Consider the following 15,286-nt stretch of genomic DNA (forward strand, 5'->3'; position numbering starts at 1 on the left):
CATTTATCACGTAGTTTGAAGGTTTGCTTTTCTGTATACAGGTAAATTCTAGGGAAATCTGAGAGGAATATCTTTTCCTTTTTTTGGCAAAAAAATGCTGACGTCAGTTTTTTTCGGGATTCAAGGCTACTTATCGCGGAAAAATGCGTGGCTACCCTCAGTTTTCTTTGTTGATTCCAATAGCCCTTGCCGTAAAACCTACTTTTTTCCACATGGTCCTAGTGTAGACTACGGGTAGTCCTTCTCTCGCTTAGTCCTTCGTGCGTGACGCTAAAGGAAACCGCTGGGAAAAATGGCCTCGCGAACTCTCGCCTCCAGGATTTCACGCAATTATTTTCTCCTCGCGTATTATTTACGGTCTCGCTCGTCAGACTAAGCGAAAGAGGGACTACTCGTATTCTAGTCCTAATCTGGCGAAAAGACCTTTATATTTAGTTGGTACCGTCCCCTGGAGTGACTCAACAAAATGGCAGTGGTCCGGAACGCTTTCCGCTCCACCAAAAATTCCGGTTTGATATTCCGGAATTTTCAGTTGAATAGAACAGAATTTTCCATAATTTTCGGAAAAGGGGACAACTTTCCATAGTTAACCTAAATTTCGAAAATTTCTACTCAGAATTGGCAACTGTCTTATTTGATTTTCCATCTGGAATTTCCAGATTTTTCCGGTTAAGGAGGCTGCTGGCTTTCCAGCACTTTTCCAACAGCTATACTTTCATCTCCCGTCCTCTGCAGCCAAGGGCGGGAGATGACTGACATTTCAGGCTATTTGACAGGTGAACACTACAGTGAAGCTCCGCCTCACAATCACCTCGTTAATATGGTCACCTCGTGATTACGGCCAGTGTTTTTTTATCCTAGCGAAACGCCCTTACATTTTCTTAGAAGAAAACCCCGTCAGTCCAGCCACCCCGTTAACATGGGCAACAGCCACATTCTGAAATCTCAACCTGTATTATCCTGTACAATTTTACTCCGTTAATAAGGCCACTCGAACCAGTTACGTTTATTTTTCCATTGTAATATGGCATAACGGAACATGCGCCCTCTATAGCGAAGCTCATTAACCTGTCTCTCTCATCAGGATCGTTTCCGTGTAGTTGGAAAAGAACCAGCGTGACTGCCCTTTGTACCATACTTGTAATGTGGATGATGTCAACAACTATAGGCCATTTCAGTAATTCCGGTGCCGTAGAAAAATCATTGAACGCCACGTGCATGATCATTTGTTCGAATATCTCGATGTTCACGGCCTTATTTATAAGAACCAGTCTGGATTCAGAAAGCAGTACAACACAGAAATGGCGCTTGCATATATAGTTGACAGTCTGCTATTTAATGTAGATAGAAACCGTGTCAATGGTATGGTTCTTGTAGATTACAAAAAGGCTTTTGATACGGTTGATCATGTGATTCTGCTCAGAATGCTTGAAGCCTATAAACTACAATCATGGACAAAAGTCTCGGGACAAAGTTGCACTTTTGGACACACGGCAGACGCGAATACAACTTCACCTGCCTACCCTCGCCTCCAACCCCCCATACAATGTTAAAAATTACTACCTGCAATTTCTTCTGATTTTTAACACTGTATTGGATGGGGAGGGGGAAGAGCAACGCGTTTTTAAAAGGAAAGCAGCGCTTTTTTCAAACTTCAGTAGTAAAACATAGATAGTTCATTAAATTACACAAGTGCCCCAAGGACTTTTGCCCACGATTGCAGATAGGAGCTGGTTCATGACCAGTCAAACTTAACCGAACGTACTCAATTGGTTTCGTTTAAAGGACAGATATCGACTTTTAGGACTGATTACAGCGGGTGTGCCCCAGGGTTCCATATTGGGTCCCCCAGTTCTTGTGATGTTCATCAATGATCTACCCCTACATATCCACACGCACATCGACATGCTTGCCGACTACACTACCCTACTAGCGTCTTATGGTTATGCTAAAGAACACTCTCAGCCGAGAGGTGGCCAACGTTGATGAATGGTCAACAATCTATCTGTTAATTGCTCAGAGATGAAGACAATACTAATCGATGGACCAGGCCTATGGAGAAGTGTAAATAAAGAAGATCGCAATCTTGAGATTCAGCTTAAAGGCAGTGAATTAGAAAGGGTTGAAAACATTGAGCTGATTGGCCTTGTACTTGACCAACAACTCAGTTTCTATGTCTATTTTGATTCTATGTAAGACGATAACAAAGCGTTTAGGCATATTTAACAGAATTATTTATAAGGTTTATTTACCGACAGCAGAACGCGTACTTTATTATAATGCTTTGATTAAGCCACTGATAAACTCTTGGTCTTCGGCCATCGTAGTTTAGCTTGGTGTTTGCAGCGTAACATGGACAAGCTGCTGCAGCCAAGACAATATAAACACAAAAGCGCTGTGCTCATATTATCCTTGATGCACAGCAACGCCATAGCATTATAGATCTATTTAACACTTGAGGATGGGTGCCATATTATACAGAATCCGATATAAAGGTGCCTAATTGCATACAAAAGGATCATGGGTACCAGCCCTGACTTAATTCTTTTGCTGTTAAAAACTGATTAAACTAATCGGAAGCAGGTTGTTGAAGGTTTCTAAAAAAATAGTGAAAAATAAGCAAAGTTCCCTCTCAGTTAGCATCTCATACTCATAGAAGTTCAGATCATAGCGACGAAGCATTAGTCAGGCAGTATCGCTGACAAACACACTTCCTTCACTTTCAAAATAAGCAGCGCAACATTCACCTCCCTAGACAGTATTGACAAAATTTAAATTGAGGACCCACCCTCTGTGCGGCTTTGGTTGGCATACGTAGACACGTGAGTTTACACGAGGGTTTACACTAGATAGTTAATGCAACTAATAAACCTGTGGCCCTCGATTAAGAATTCTAAAAGATTTATTATAAATATTTTAAAACCTAAATTAAACATCTAAAATTAAACCAATATAAGAACATGATTTAAAAACTAAGTTAAGAAGTAATTACTCGACATTAGCAGTACTGTGCTCAGTCTAAAAATAATTGTCTAAAGTAGTAATAGATGTCCAAGAGTAGCAATTAAATGTAGACATGATGATAGATTCGAATGTAGCCATAGCACTACTAGAAAAAAAGACCTGAAAAAATTTTCAGGCTTTGAACGGGATTCGAACCTTCGAACTTTGCGCTACCGATTCAATGCTCTCCCAACTAAACTATCAAAACCACATGAGAACGGTCGTGTACGGTGGGTTGGCCCTTTATGTTCAGTGGACGTAATACTCGGCTCAAGTATGTGAATTCCATAGTAATAGATGTCCAACAGTAGCAATTAAAAGTAAACAAAAAAATGGAATAAAAAAACCCTGTGCTTAAGCTGACTTAATCTAAAATGTTTGTTTATTTAACAAATTCGTTAAAATATTAACAGTTCATTTATGTAGTAACCGTCAAATTATCGACTGGATGCATTCAGCTAAATGAGAAGCCGGTTTCTTTGCCGAAAATTGGACTTACCGCCAGAACAGTTTTAAAACTGAAGCCGATGGATTTTGCAAACGCGCGACCGATGTCGCTGTTATCAAGTTTTTCATAAAATTTCTCACAGCAATGTTGATTGGATGAATTCAGTCAAATTCAAAGTTAGTCTCTTGGCCAAACACGGGACGTATCAAGCTCTACACGAAGGCATCAATGTCTCCGTTGTGATTTTACCGATCGCAAAATATAAGCTGCTTAATCAAGGTATTTAGCATTCAGTCGTTGTTGATGTCAAGTTCTTCGTAATTTTTTTTCGCCGCAAGAGAATGGAATGACCGTCAAATTGTCGATGGAAGTTGTAACGCCTTCTCAGTCGTTCAGTGTTGCGTTACGCATTCCGTCATCCCCTAGTTCTAATACGGGACTTAAAAAAAGGGGCTCCTCGTGCTAGGAGAACGTTTTCGCAACGTCCGTGTATTTTCAGTGTGTATTTGTAGCTTTGTCACCTGTTTACTCAAGCTTCACCCGAAGCCATCCCCGAGTACGTTCCATTACAGTCTTTGACAATCTTATCCGGACATTGTGGTAAGGAAATCCTCTCATACCTTACTTTGAACTTTAACCTGTTCAAGCTGTAATAATTCGTCCCAACACCGTGGAAAATAAACCGGTTTAGAACTGTTGGACGTGTGGATCGTACCAATGTTTCTCGCGCCCCGTTCTGCATAGAAAGGCGGCCGCTACAGTCAAAGACTAGTGAACACTCGAGAGAACCTCATAATCATCATGCAATCGGAAGAACAGAAAGGAGATAAACACGAAGACACCGGCATTGGGTTGACCTTCGCTTCAAAACAAGATGTCACCCAACCGGACAAGGAAACAAAAATTCCCAGATCAACATCAGAAGAACCTATCGCTTCGACAGGGACGAAGGTTAGTCCTTTTCCTATTGCTTCGTTCGAAGAACCTTCGTTTAATTCAAATGAAGTCAAAATTTTGCCTAAAGATACAGACAATCTCGAACACGATGGTAGTGAAACTAGATCCAGGACCCTCACGTCCAAAGGAAGAGAATATCAATATGATTTAAAGAAAAAAGCCGCGTTAGCTTGTGACCGCGAGTTACGAACAAAGTTAAGAAGTTTTGAAGGTTTTGTGCGTGATTGCAAAAGCCCTGATGAAATCAGAAGGGAAATTGCACAAACAGCTAGAGATGTAGACGAAGTCCAACAAGCTTTTGATGATTGGGTTGAATTGTCAGACGAGACTAGCGAATGTCAGCGTGCCTCGAATAAACAGTCATAAATATATGACGCCTGGAAAATTGCACACACTACTGCCGTGCAAGAAATTAAAAGGCTTGAAGAGAATAGTAAATCTATTTACTCATGAAAGTCAAGCCGATCGCGAGCCTCTACTAAATCAGGGTCCAGCAAAAGTTTGTCCAGAGAGACACTTATTGCCTGCCAGACCAAAAAGGCTGCTCTAAAAGAGAAACTCAAGTTCTCACCAGTCATCGCAGAACAAGAAAATGAGTTAGAGCAGTTAAGGATACAAAAAGAACTTGAAGAAATCGCAGCCCAAGAAGCTGTATACAAAAAAGCGATCGACGAAGAGAATCGACTAGATGACGAACAACAACCTTTGCTGCCCACTACTCTGCACGATCCTATTGGTGCCTTTCTGAACTACCACGAGGAAGCCGGGTTGACCTCCACACCAGAGGCTCCCATCTTAACATCTTCTACCCCAGTAACGCCAGCAACAAACAATGTATCGGTCACATCTTCGTCACCTTCAATTCACGTGCTACACCCTCAACCAGAGCCTCCAACCTCACACAGCGCACCGCCCCAAGCACCACCGGTACCGTCAGTTCAAGAACCCAGGAGAATCTTGTGTCCATTTTCACCTGTTTACACTACCACCAGCTTCAGCAGTGGAGGTCAGCGCCCCCCGATTATTCCAGCAATCACCACTGCACAGTCAGAGTACCATCCTTCTACACCAAGGGGCTTGTGTGGAAACCGTCCAGCCTTCTTTCCGCCACCTGTAACCCCGTTTCTTCCAGTATCGCAAAGCTACACAGCCCAACTTACGGATACCCTTGCGAAGATTACCCAGTTACAGCGACTACCACAGGCGACACCTGATGTTTTTGAAAGCAACGACTCGGACAAAACTAAATTCTTCTTGTGGGAAAATGCATTTGAAAGTCTAATTGATTCTGCACCAGTTACAGCTAGACAGAAGTTACATCTCTTGTACCAATACTTGGGAGGTAAAGCCAAAAGGGTCGTGGAACAATTACAATACCTAGTACAAGACCCCGAAAGTGCATACCAGGAAGCACGCAAAATCCTCAAGGAACGTTTTGGTAACCTGCCATTATCAGCACAGACTTTGAAAAGAAACTAACAACTTGGCCTAAGGTCGGACCAAACGATGCAACTGGTCTGGAAGAGTTCAGTGATTTCTTGCAACAAGTAAAAATCGCAAGCAAGCATATCGAAAGTCTCAAATTTCTCAGTTACCCTTCACAAATTCAAGTCCTAGTTGAAAAGCTACCTGGGTGGTTTAAAGCAACGTGGTCAAATAAAGTGTTAAAGCTTCAGAGAAAGAAAGGAAAAGATGCCTTCCCATCCTTTGAAGAGTTTGCTGAAGAAGTACGCTACCATGGAGAAAGGACAAACATCCCTCAAATTCTGCAAAGTCCAGGAACAACTGGCTCCACAACCCCTGACCGAGGCAAGCCTGCAGGTCGCCAATTTCGTCGTAGCCGAAATTCAAATGTTGCTTTGACATTCGCATCACCTTCAGGCAACGACAGTGAACTAAACCTTGTTGACAAAGAATCGCAAGTGGCAGCAATCCAAGCTCAGCAACCAAACCTGAGAACCACTCCACCAAGCAACTTGCCAACCCCTCAGCAACCAGGCCACACCACTCCACCTGACTCTGATACATACTACTTCTATCAAAAGATGAAGTCCCATGTAATGAATGGCTGTGAGCAGTTCCAAAGGCTTAGCTATGAAGAGCGTAAAGACTTCTTAACGAAGAACAGGATCTGTCTCAAGTGTGTCAGCTCTAACAGGCATATCTCCAAAGACTGCAACAGAGACAAGCTACAGTGCAAGATCTGCCGACAGAAACACGCCACTATACTTCATGATCCGACAAGACATGAAAAGAAAGACATTAGCCAAGCTAATTCTGCCTGTTCTCAAGTTTGTGGACAAAACCAGCCAGCACGCTCTTGTGCGCGAATAGTTCTTCTTGAAGTCTTCCACCAAGACAATTCCTCAGTGAAGGTACCAACCTATGCAGTACTGGATGACCAGTCGACAGATGTTTTCGTTACAGATACCCTTCTCGAACAGCTAGGAGTTAAGGGCCGAGATGTAAACCTTGAAATAAACACGATTACAGGAGTAAACAGTGTCCGCACTCAGAAAGTGAATGGATTACACATCCAGGACATTGACAATCTACACAAGCCTATTAAGGTTCCATTTGCTTACTCTCAAGATACAATTCCAGCCAGTCAAGAAGACATTGCAACACCAGAAGTAACCAGGTCTTGGCTCATCGCATACATCACCATCCTGGTACAGAGATTGGAATATTAATTGGTCGTAACATTCCATCTGCCTTCCAGCCGTTGAGTATCATCTATGACAGAGAAGATGAGCCTCGGGCTGAAGAGTATAAGTTCGGTTGGACAATTATCGGTCCTGTGTGTCTACACAAGAGAGAAGATAGTGTGAACTGTGCGACAGTTAATCGCATTACGATACAGCGAGAAGTCCCTCAGAACCACTTCAATGTGCCGACAAGCAACAGTTCCAAAGAAGATTCTGTGATCTCCTTTGCCACAAGGCACAACATTAAAGATGTTACCTCGCCCCAGCAAGTTAGAGAAATAATGCAATTGGACTACAGTGAACTTCACCACACCCGAAACATTCCTGGCACCGAAAAGAGCGAGTCCGTGGAAGACAGGCGTTTCTGTAACATTCTCACTACCAGCATCCACAAGAATCAAACGGGAAATTGGGAAATGCCCTTACCATTCAAAACAGATGATGTGACTTTGCCAAACAATCGTGAACAATGTCTGAAAAGGCTACTTGGCATCAAGAGGAAACTCCTTAAAAATGGCAAGACACTAAAACATTACACTGAGTTCATGCAGAAGATCTTTAACAAGAACCATGCCAGTCTCGTCCCACAAGAGGAACTGGAGACCAATGCTGGGAAGGTCTGGTACCTCCCACATTTTGACATCTACCACCCCAAGAAACCAGATCAAATTCGAATAGTCTTCGATTGCAGCGCTGTCTTCCAAGATCAGTCGCTCAACAGACATCTCATACAAGGACCAGACATGATGAATGGTCTCGTTGTTGTACTCTCAAGGTTTCGAAAAGAAGAAACAGCAGTAACATGCGACATCGAACAGATGTTTCACAGTTTTCATGTTAACCCAGAACACAGAAACTTTCTGAGATTTCTATGGTTTAAAGACAATGATCTGAATGGCCAAATTTGTGAATATCGGATGAATGCCCATCTCTTCGGAGCCATCTCTTCGCCAGGCGTCGCCAATTTTGGTCTAAGAGCCACAGCTGAGGCAGGTCGAGAGCAATTTGGCCAGGCAGCTGCACACTTTCTTCAACGAGACTTCTACGTTGATGATGGATTAAAGTCTTTTGTTACACCTGAAAGTGCCATCGATATCATCAGGAACACGAAAGCCATGTGTGCAGCCGCTAACTTACGCTTACACAAATTTGCTAGTAACAGTAAGACCGTACTGGAAGCCATGCCCGCTGAAGATCGTTCCAAAGACCTGAAGGATCTTGATCTTCGTCATGACATCTTACCTGTCCAGCGTTCACTGGGTACCTACTGGTGCATTGAATCTGATACGTTTGGATTCCGCATAGAACTTAAGGATAAACCTCTCACCCGCAGGGGAATTCTTTCAACCGTGAGTTCGGTGTACGATCCGTTAGGGATAGTGGCACCAGTCATCTTAGTGGGAAAACAGTTACTTCAAGAACTGTGCCATGATGGCATCGATTGGGATGATCCCGTACCAAGCCATGTCCACTCACAGTGGGAAAAATGGAGGTCAGAACTACCTCTCCTAGAGAAAATTATGATTCCAAGATGATGTCAGTGATGTAGGACTTGGCCAAGTAACTTACCTCCGACTTGTAAACAGCTCGAACCAAGTACACGTCAGTTTCCTAATGGGGAAGGCTCGAGTTGCACCACTGAAGCCAATGTCAACTCCACGGCGTGAACTTACTGCTGCAGTAATTTCGGTCAACGTGGTCTCCATGCTCAGCAGAGAGCTCAACTACAAAGATCCAGTAGAAGTATTTTACACGGACTCCTCCGTCGTTTTGGGTTACATACGTAACGAAGCGAAGCGTTTCCATACGTATGCTGGAAACCGTGTACATCACATCCATGAAAGATCAAAACCAGAACAGTGGCACTATGTTTCCAGCGCTAGCAACCCAGTTGACGTTGCCTCACGAGGCACAACCGCCAAACAACTTGCAGAACATGAACCGTGGTTCAAAGGCCCGAGTTTCTTGTGGGAGACAGATGTGATTGTGGTGAACTCGGATCCAGTCCCTGATCTGAGCCCTGAAGATGCGGAAGTAAAGAAAGTCAATACAGCTGTCCTCATCTCCAACCAAGTCAGGCCTGAAAACAAAGAAGAGAAAGCCTTTCCAGATGTTTTAGAGTTGGAACGCTTCACTCATTCATCGTCCCTCAGTCGCCTGAAAAGAAGCATTGTTCGCATCCAGAGAGTGATTGAAAGGAACCGTCCCAACAAACAGTACAATTCAAGGCCTGTTTCTGGTCCTCCAACCGTGGAAGAAATGCACGTAGCAGAAGAAGTAATTTTCAAGTCAGTACAGTTCTGGTACTTTGGCAAGGAGATTCAAGTACTCCAAAACCTTAGCGGCAAAGATCCCATGTTCCAGAACCGCCAGAATGCTCACACCAGAAATGAAAAGTCGAAGCAAACCAGTTCACTCTTTAGGCTTGACCCATTTCTTGACGAAAAAGGAATGCTCAGAGTAGGGGGCCGACTCCAGAAAGCTGCCTTAGCGTATGAAGTTAAACATCCCATTGTTGTGCCCAAGAAGAGTCACATAACTGAACTTCTGATCAGACAGTACCGCAGTCAAGAACAACGTCATCAAGGCTGCGGTATGACACACAATGCACTTAGACAAGCCGGTTATTGGATTATAAACGGACGTGCCTCTGTTTCACAGCAGCTCCGAAAGTGCATCATCTGTCGCAAGCTCCGTGCACCCGCCCAAGTCCAAAAAATGGCGAACCTTCCTGAAGAACGTGTTACTCCAGCTTCACCTTTCACATACTCCGGTATGGACATTTTCGGCCCTTGGTACATTAAAGAGGGCCGAAAAGAGCTAAAGCGCTGGGGACTAATCTTCACTTGCCTTAGTTCCCGGGCTATACATCTGGAAACCTTAAACTCAATGGAAACTGATGCATTCATTAATGCACTCAGACGATTCGTCAGCCGAAGAGGCAAAGTCCGTAAATTGAGATGCGATCAAGGATCAACTTCATAGGAGCGAAAAATGAGCTCAACGTTGCGCTGAAAGAAGTAAACGTCCTAACCCAAGATTGCGACCTCATCGAGTTCAAGATGAACGTGCCATGCGCATCCCATATGGGCGGCATATGGGAGCGACTTACTCGTACTGTGCGCTCAGTCCTGGCCGGTCTCCTAGATGACCACGCCCAGCAGCTTGATGACGAGACCCTTCGAACTCTGTTTACTGAAGCAGAAAACATCGTGAACAGCCGCCCGCTCACTGTGGACAATTTATCAGATCCAGAGGCACCTGAGCCAATCACCCCAAATCATCTGCTACTCTCAAGGCAAAAGTAGTATTGCCCCCTCCGGGCAATTTCTCGCGACCGGATCTCTACTCAAGACGGAGATGGAGAAGGGTTCAATACCTGTCAGATCAATTTTGGCGCCGCTGGCAACGAGAATACTGCTTGCTACAACAGAAACGTCAGAAATGGAATAATGTCAGTCCTAACAGCCAAGTTGGTGATATTGTCCTTATTCGCGATGATTCCTCCCCTAGAAACCAGTGGCCACTTGCCAAAGTGACGGAGGTCTATCCCAGTGAAGATGGGCTTGTACCCAAGGTCCTCCTCCTCGTCACCAAGTCTGGAACAAAGAAGTTCTTTGAAAGACCTATCCACAAGTTGGTCCTGATTTACCGTCCAAATGAAGGTGAAAGGGACGACTGATTCCGTGCGCGGATGAAGAAACCTTTATTACCCGAGTACGACCTCTTCGGGGAGCCTGAACTGTTCCTTCATATAGGAATGATTGACATTGATAGAACTTATTCTGTTTGATATTTGTTATTGTAACTTCATACATTCTTACAATGTATGAGGGGAGCCATGTAACGCCTTCTCAGTCGTTTAGTGTTGCGTTACGCATCCCGTCATCCCCTAGTTCTAATACGGGACTTAAAAAAGGGGCTCCTCGTGCTAGGAGAACGTTTTCGCAACGTCCGTGTATTTTCAGTTTGTATTTGTAGCTTTGTTACCTGTTTACTCAAGCTTCACCCGAAGCCATCCCCGAGTACGTTCCATTACAGTCTTTGACAATCTTATCCGGACATTGTGGTAAGGAAATCCCCTCATGCCTTACTTTGAACTTTAACCTGTTCAAGCTGTAATAATTCGTCCCAACACCGTGGAAAATAAATCGGTTTAGAACTGTTAGACGTGTGGATCGTACCAATGTTTCTCGCGCCCCGTTCTGCATAGAAAGGCGGCCGCTACAGGAGTAACTGAGCCCTGAAATGAAATTCAAAGCTACCTTTGTAGGCGAACAAACGACGTATTTAGCTCTAAACGAATGAGTAAATACCTACGTTGTGATTTTGCGGAATGAAAAATGAAATTAAATTCACGGCGCGGTTCATTTATTGTTGTGGTCGTCATTTCCAAGCTCTGTGCCAATTATTTTCACCAGCACAAATTCCAGAGACCGTCCAACTATCGATGGGAAAATTCAGCCAAATGCAGAGCTAACCTTTAAGCCGAACTTTGATGCACTGAACTCCAATATCGAATGTGTCAGTGCCTTCGCTTTGAGTTCGGCGGAAGGTACAAATTCCACTACCTACTGGACTCAGTAGGTGAGCTAAATGGAGACAAACTTTAACTGTCCTGCCCTTCCCTCGAATCAGTTTTCTGGAACTGCCAAAAGCTAGCAGACACGTGACCAGCCGCAACCAGGGTACTTTCTCGAGGGAGGAAGAGAGAGGACCCTGGGAACGAGGTTGCAAGCGGTGGGACTTACTTAGCTTTTGTCTGATGTAAACATTTTGTTTTGTTCCAACAAATTTACATGGCCGCTGGCCACGTGAGTGAAAACGCTCTAAAGGTATTAGTCCATGGGCCAGGGCAGGTTCTCGGTACCACTCGGGGGAAGAAAATGTGAGTGATATCTGATGAAAGGTTGTATGAAGGACTTTTCAAATTTACTTGATAACAATCGTGAAAGAGTAGCTTTCAGTATTTTTTGCGTACTTCTTTTTTTCAAAAATAGTGCTGCGACATGGAAACGAGGCTCACATTAAAACAGTTATTTTAAATGCGTTCTTTAATTATAATATTAATAAATTACTACATTGTACAGTGAACAACTTTTTTTAACATTTTAGGTTAATAACTAAAATTTATAAGTTGATTTGAAAAAGAAAAACTTAAATGAAACCATGCAGCCCAAACTCGAAAAGCATCATGGGTAACGTCTGAGATGACGGTCTCGCTGAACGGTAAATACTTCAAAAATCTTGCCAAATTTCGTAGTTTGGACGCTTTTTATCAAGTAGTATAGAGAAACAGGGAACACTTAATATTTTTATGTTCACTGAACAAAATACTTACAAACATTCAAGAGTGTGTTCGACTCAAGGAAACTTGACTGCTATGTACAGTTTCAATTGTTGTTTTATTCCTATAGACCAAACAAAACGACCTGCTTTTAAAACTTGTATTATTCATTGCTCATGTGATAAAAGTTGGCTAATTAAAATATTTATTGAAGACGACTACAATTAAAAGTCATGGGCCATTGCTTTATTCATTGGCAGAGAATACCAAGGAAGGAGAAATTCCCCAAGTCATATATCACAGGAAATGCCGTGGTCTTTTTAGCATGAAGCGCGATTAGTTAGAGAGCATTTTTCAAACAACGGCTGCGAAACAGATTTCGAAGTTTAATTTGGAAAGCGAAGGGCAAAGATCTCGTCGGCAAGAGCCAAGCACGAGCAGACCTTGCACGAAAATGTACACTTTTTGCGAAAATAAGTCTGCATGTACAAGAACACGCGATCCCTTTGACTCAGTAGGTTGACTTGTATTTAGATGCGTCAGAAAAGCTGCTATTGCTGCGGGTGATAGCACGCTTACTAGCCTTGCCTGTCGTGATTTGGTAGCAGCTGAAGCGTGTTACCATGGTCGGTTTTTTTTAGATTGTACCTGACCAGATAAAGCGAGTAAGTACACTGACTTGGAAAGCAGTGAACCGGACTCGGATGAAAAACCAATTTTTTTTTTGATATCGAGTCGCAAGCTTATGACAAACTGTTTGAGTTTATTTGATCAGATTTATTAAAGCCCAGGCTTATTTAGATGGTTGATCTGACAGAGAAGCAGGAATCTCCATGCGATCAATGGGCGCTACTGAAATATCCAAATCAACGAAAGAGACATTTCTGAAGAAAGTTAGAAAACAATTTCGGCGACTTGTTACAATTTGAAGATCTCCCGAACAATAATAAAGTTTTTGTTCTTTCAAAAAAATTTTCAAATGCTCAACTGGCCAGAGAGATAGTAACTTTACCTTAGCAATTCGACAACAGAGCTGACTCCATGTAAAGTCAAGGAAAATAGCAAGTTGGACTGTACATCTGTGATGTAGTTCTTTCAAACAATACTGAAATGGCATGGCCACCGAAGTCTTCTGAACTATGTGAGAATGCAATCAATCTCCCAGCAGAACTAGATGTTTTTCTATATACTCTTCTAACTAGCATTTCAGAAATCCAACGGAATATCCTCATCGCCACCGGTGCCTTGTTGGCAACTCTTTTAGCCAAGATATTATATACGGGATAACTGGAGGAAAACCTTCCAAGCAAATGCTATTACCATACGCAGCAAAAACTTTGCAAACCGCATTGTTGAGCTTATACAGATGTTAAGCCGATGTGGGCATAGGATTGCCTATACGCAAATTGAGGAAATAAACACAGCCGGCTTTGCCTACAAAAAATGGCTTTGACGCCTGATAATGATGTTCCTTTGCCGAAAAATATTCAGGCAACGCGTGCGTGGGATAACATTGATAGAATAGAAGAGACGCTTTATGGCGCAGAAACATCTCATCGAGTAAATTTTATTGCTGTCTAAGCCAGGCATTTTGCTCCCGGAACCTCCTTCGGCCCCCTGGAACTGAGCAAGCTAGGACAAGGAAAAGAAACATTGATCCTCCAGTAATCTCGCTTGTACCTCCATATAACGCTGGTGATCGCACGACACGAAGAAAACATGAAATTGATGATGTCCATGCTCGAAGGAAGCTGGATCAATCCCTTTAAGGGAGAAAGGCAAGACGTAGTTTGTCTATCTACCGGTAACCTCGCAACTCGTGAGATAGAGAACGATCTCCATGGTTCCGGCAGAGCCTTTCTGAGAGACGGCTTATAAGAAATTTTGTCATGACAGGCTTGAGTCTGACCAACGTAAGGTGAAATTTTGCGACAAAATTACGAACCTCAAAGCTTAAACAAGAAGATTAAAGGACAAATAGGGTCAAGCAAGGAAGTAATTATTAAAGCGGATCGTGCGCAGCTTGCTCCGGTCATTGCTGCTGAGAACAGAACGTTGAAGATGAATGATGTACTGAATCACCCTCTGGGACCTCGCCCTTGGGCCCTTGACACGGCTGATGGATTGCTGAGGAGAACCAGCAAATCATTACTTGCCAAGGAGCCTGCCAGAAGAATGTGACAGCAGCAGATATGATTCCTCAGCCGTGCGGGCGAAGTTTTGACGGAGTGGTAATGGTCCAGAAGATAAGAGGCGACCAGAAAACATTTGCTGAATTGGCTGACAGTAAGATGTCCATGGTTTTGCATGAAGGAACAGACAGCCAACGTATTGACGTGGTCTTCGACGTTTACAGAAAAAATTCGATCAAAAACCACAAGAGAGAGAAGAGAGGCTCAGAAAGCGGTCATAAAGTCAGAAACTTCAAGGCAGACTACAAGATACTTCAATGGCGGACATTCTTGGCCAATTCCAAGAATAAATCACTCCTGAGCAAATTTATTTTAGAAAAATGGCAAAATGAGAGGCACAGAGAGAGGTTCGCCGGAAAGACAATTTTCGTAACGACCGAGGATTACTGCTATGAACTCTCCTCAGTCGGAGTAACAGCAAGGGAAGAGCTCAGGTCGACGCACGAGGAAGCAGGTACCAGAGTGTTTCTCCATGCAGCACATGCAGAGCTGTAGTTATTACGTCTAAGGCTTTTTTTCATTATTACCGCATGCTTGTGGAGTCTGTAACGCCATTGGATTTTGTTGTAGGATATTCTGTGCCAAACAAGGCAAAGTTGACTCGAACCAGCTACCTCCCTGTGTAGATTGTTTCTGTTGTTTAAGGACGTACTCCTTGAGAGCAAACTACCAACTGCAAGCAGCTATTTGG

The 15,286-nt window shown here is 43.3% G+C and overlaps 1 protein-coding gene across 1 annotated transcript; it reads left to right on the plus strand.

Annotated features, from left to right (window-relative positions):
* The first annotated feature begins 8,730 nt into the window (after window positions 1-8,730).
* On the plus strand, window positions 8,731-14,584 carry LOC145501809 (uncharacterized). The gene is made up of 5 exons (XM_081481200.1): window positions 8,731-9,889; window positions 10,102-10,414; window positions 10,630-10,752; window positions 11,538-11,671; window positions 14,322-14,584. The coding sequence occupies exons 1-5, from the start codon at window positions 8,731-8,733 to the stop codon at window positions 14,582-14,584; spliced, it is 1,992 nt and encodes a 663-aa protein (XP_081337326.1).
* Window positions 14,585-15,286: the final 702 nt, after the last annotated feature.

This window comes from Orbicella franksi, chromosome 10, assembly GCF_964199315.1.
Source record: "Orbicella franksi chromosome 10, jaOrbFran1.1, whole genome shotgun sequence".
Lineage (NCBI taxonomy): Eukaryota > Metazoa > Cnidaria > Anthozoa > Scleractinia > Merulinidae > Orbicella > Orbicella franksi.

Bases quoted from the DNA above. Each gene is read 5' to 3' on its own strand.
- LOC145501809 (XM_081481200.1), top strand. From the start codon at position 8,731: ATGGGGAAGGCTCGAGTTGCACCACTGAAGCCAATGTCAACTCCACGG. The intron at 9,890-10,101 runs GTATGGACATTT...TCAACTTCATAG, and splicing joins TTCACCTTTCACATACTCCG to GAGCGAAAAATGAGCTCAAC. The intron at 10,753-11,537 runs GTTGGTCCTGAT...TATTTTCACCAG, and splicing joins TTTGAAAGACCTATCCACAA to CACAAATTCCAGAGACCGTC.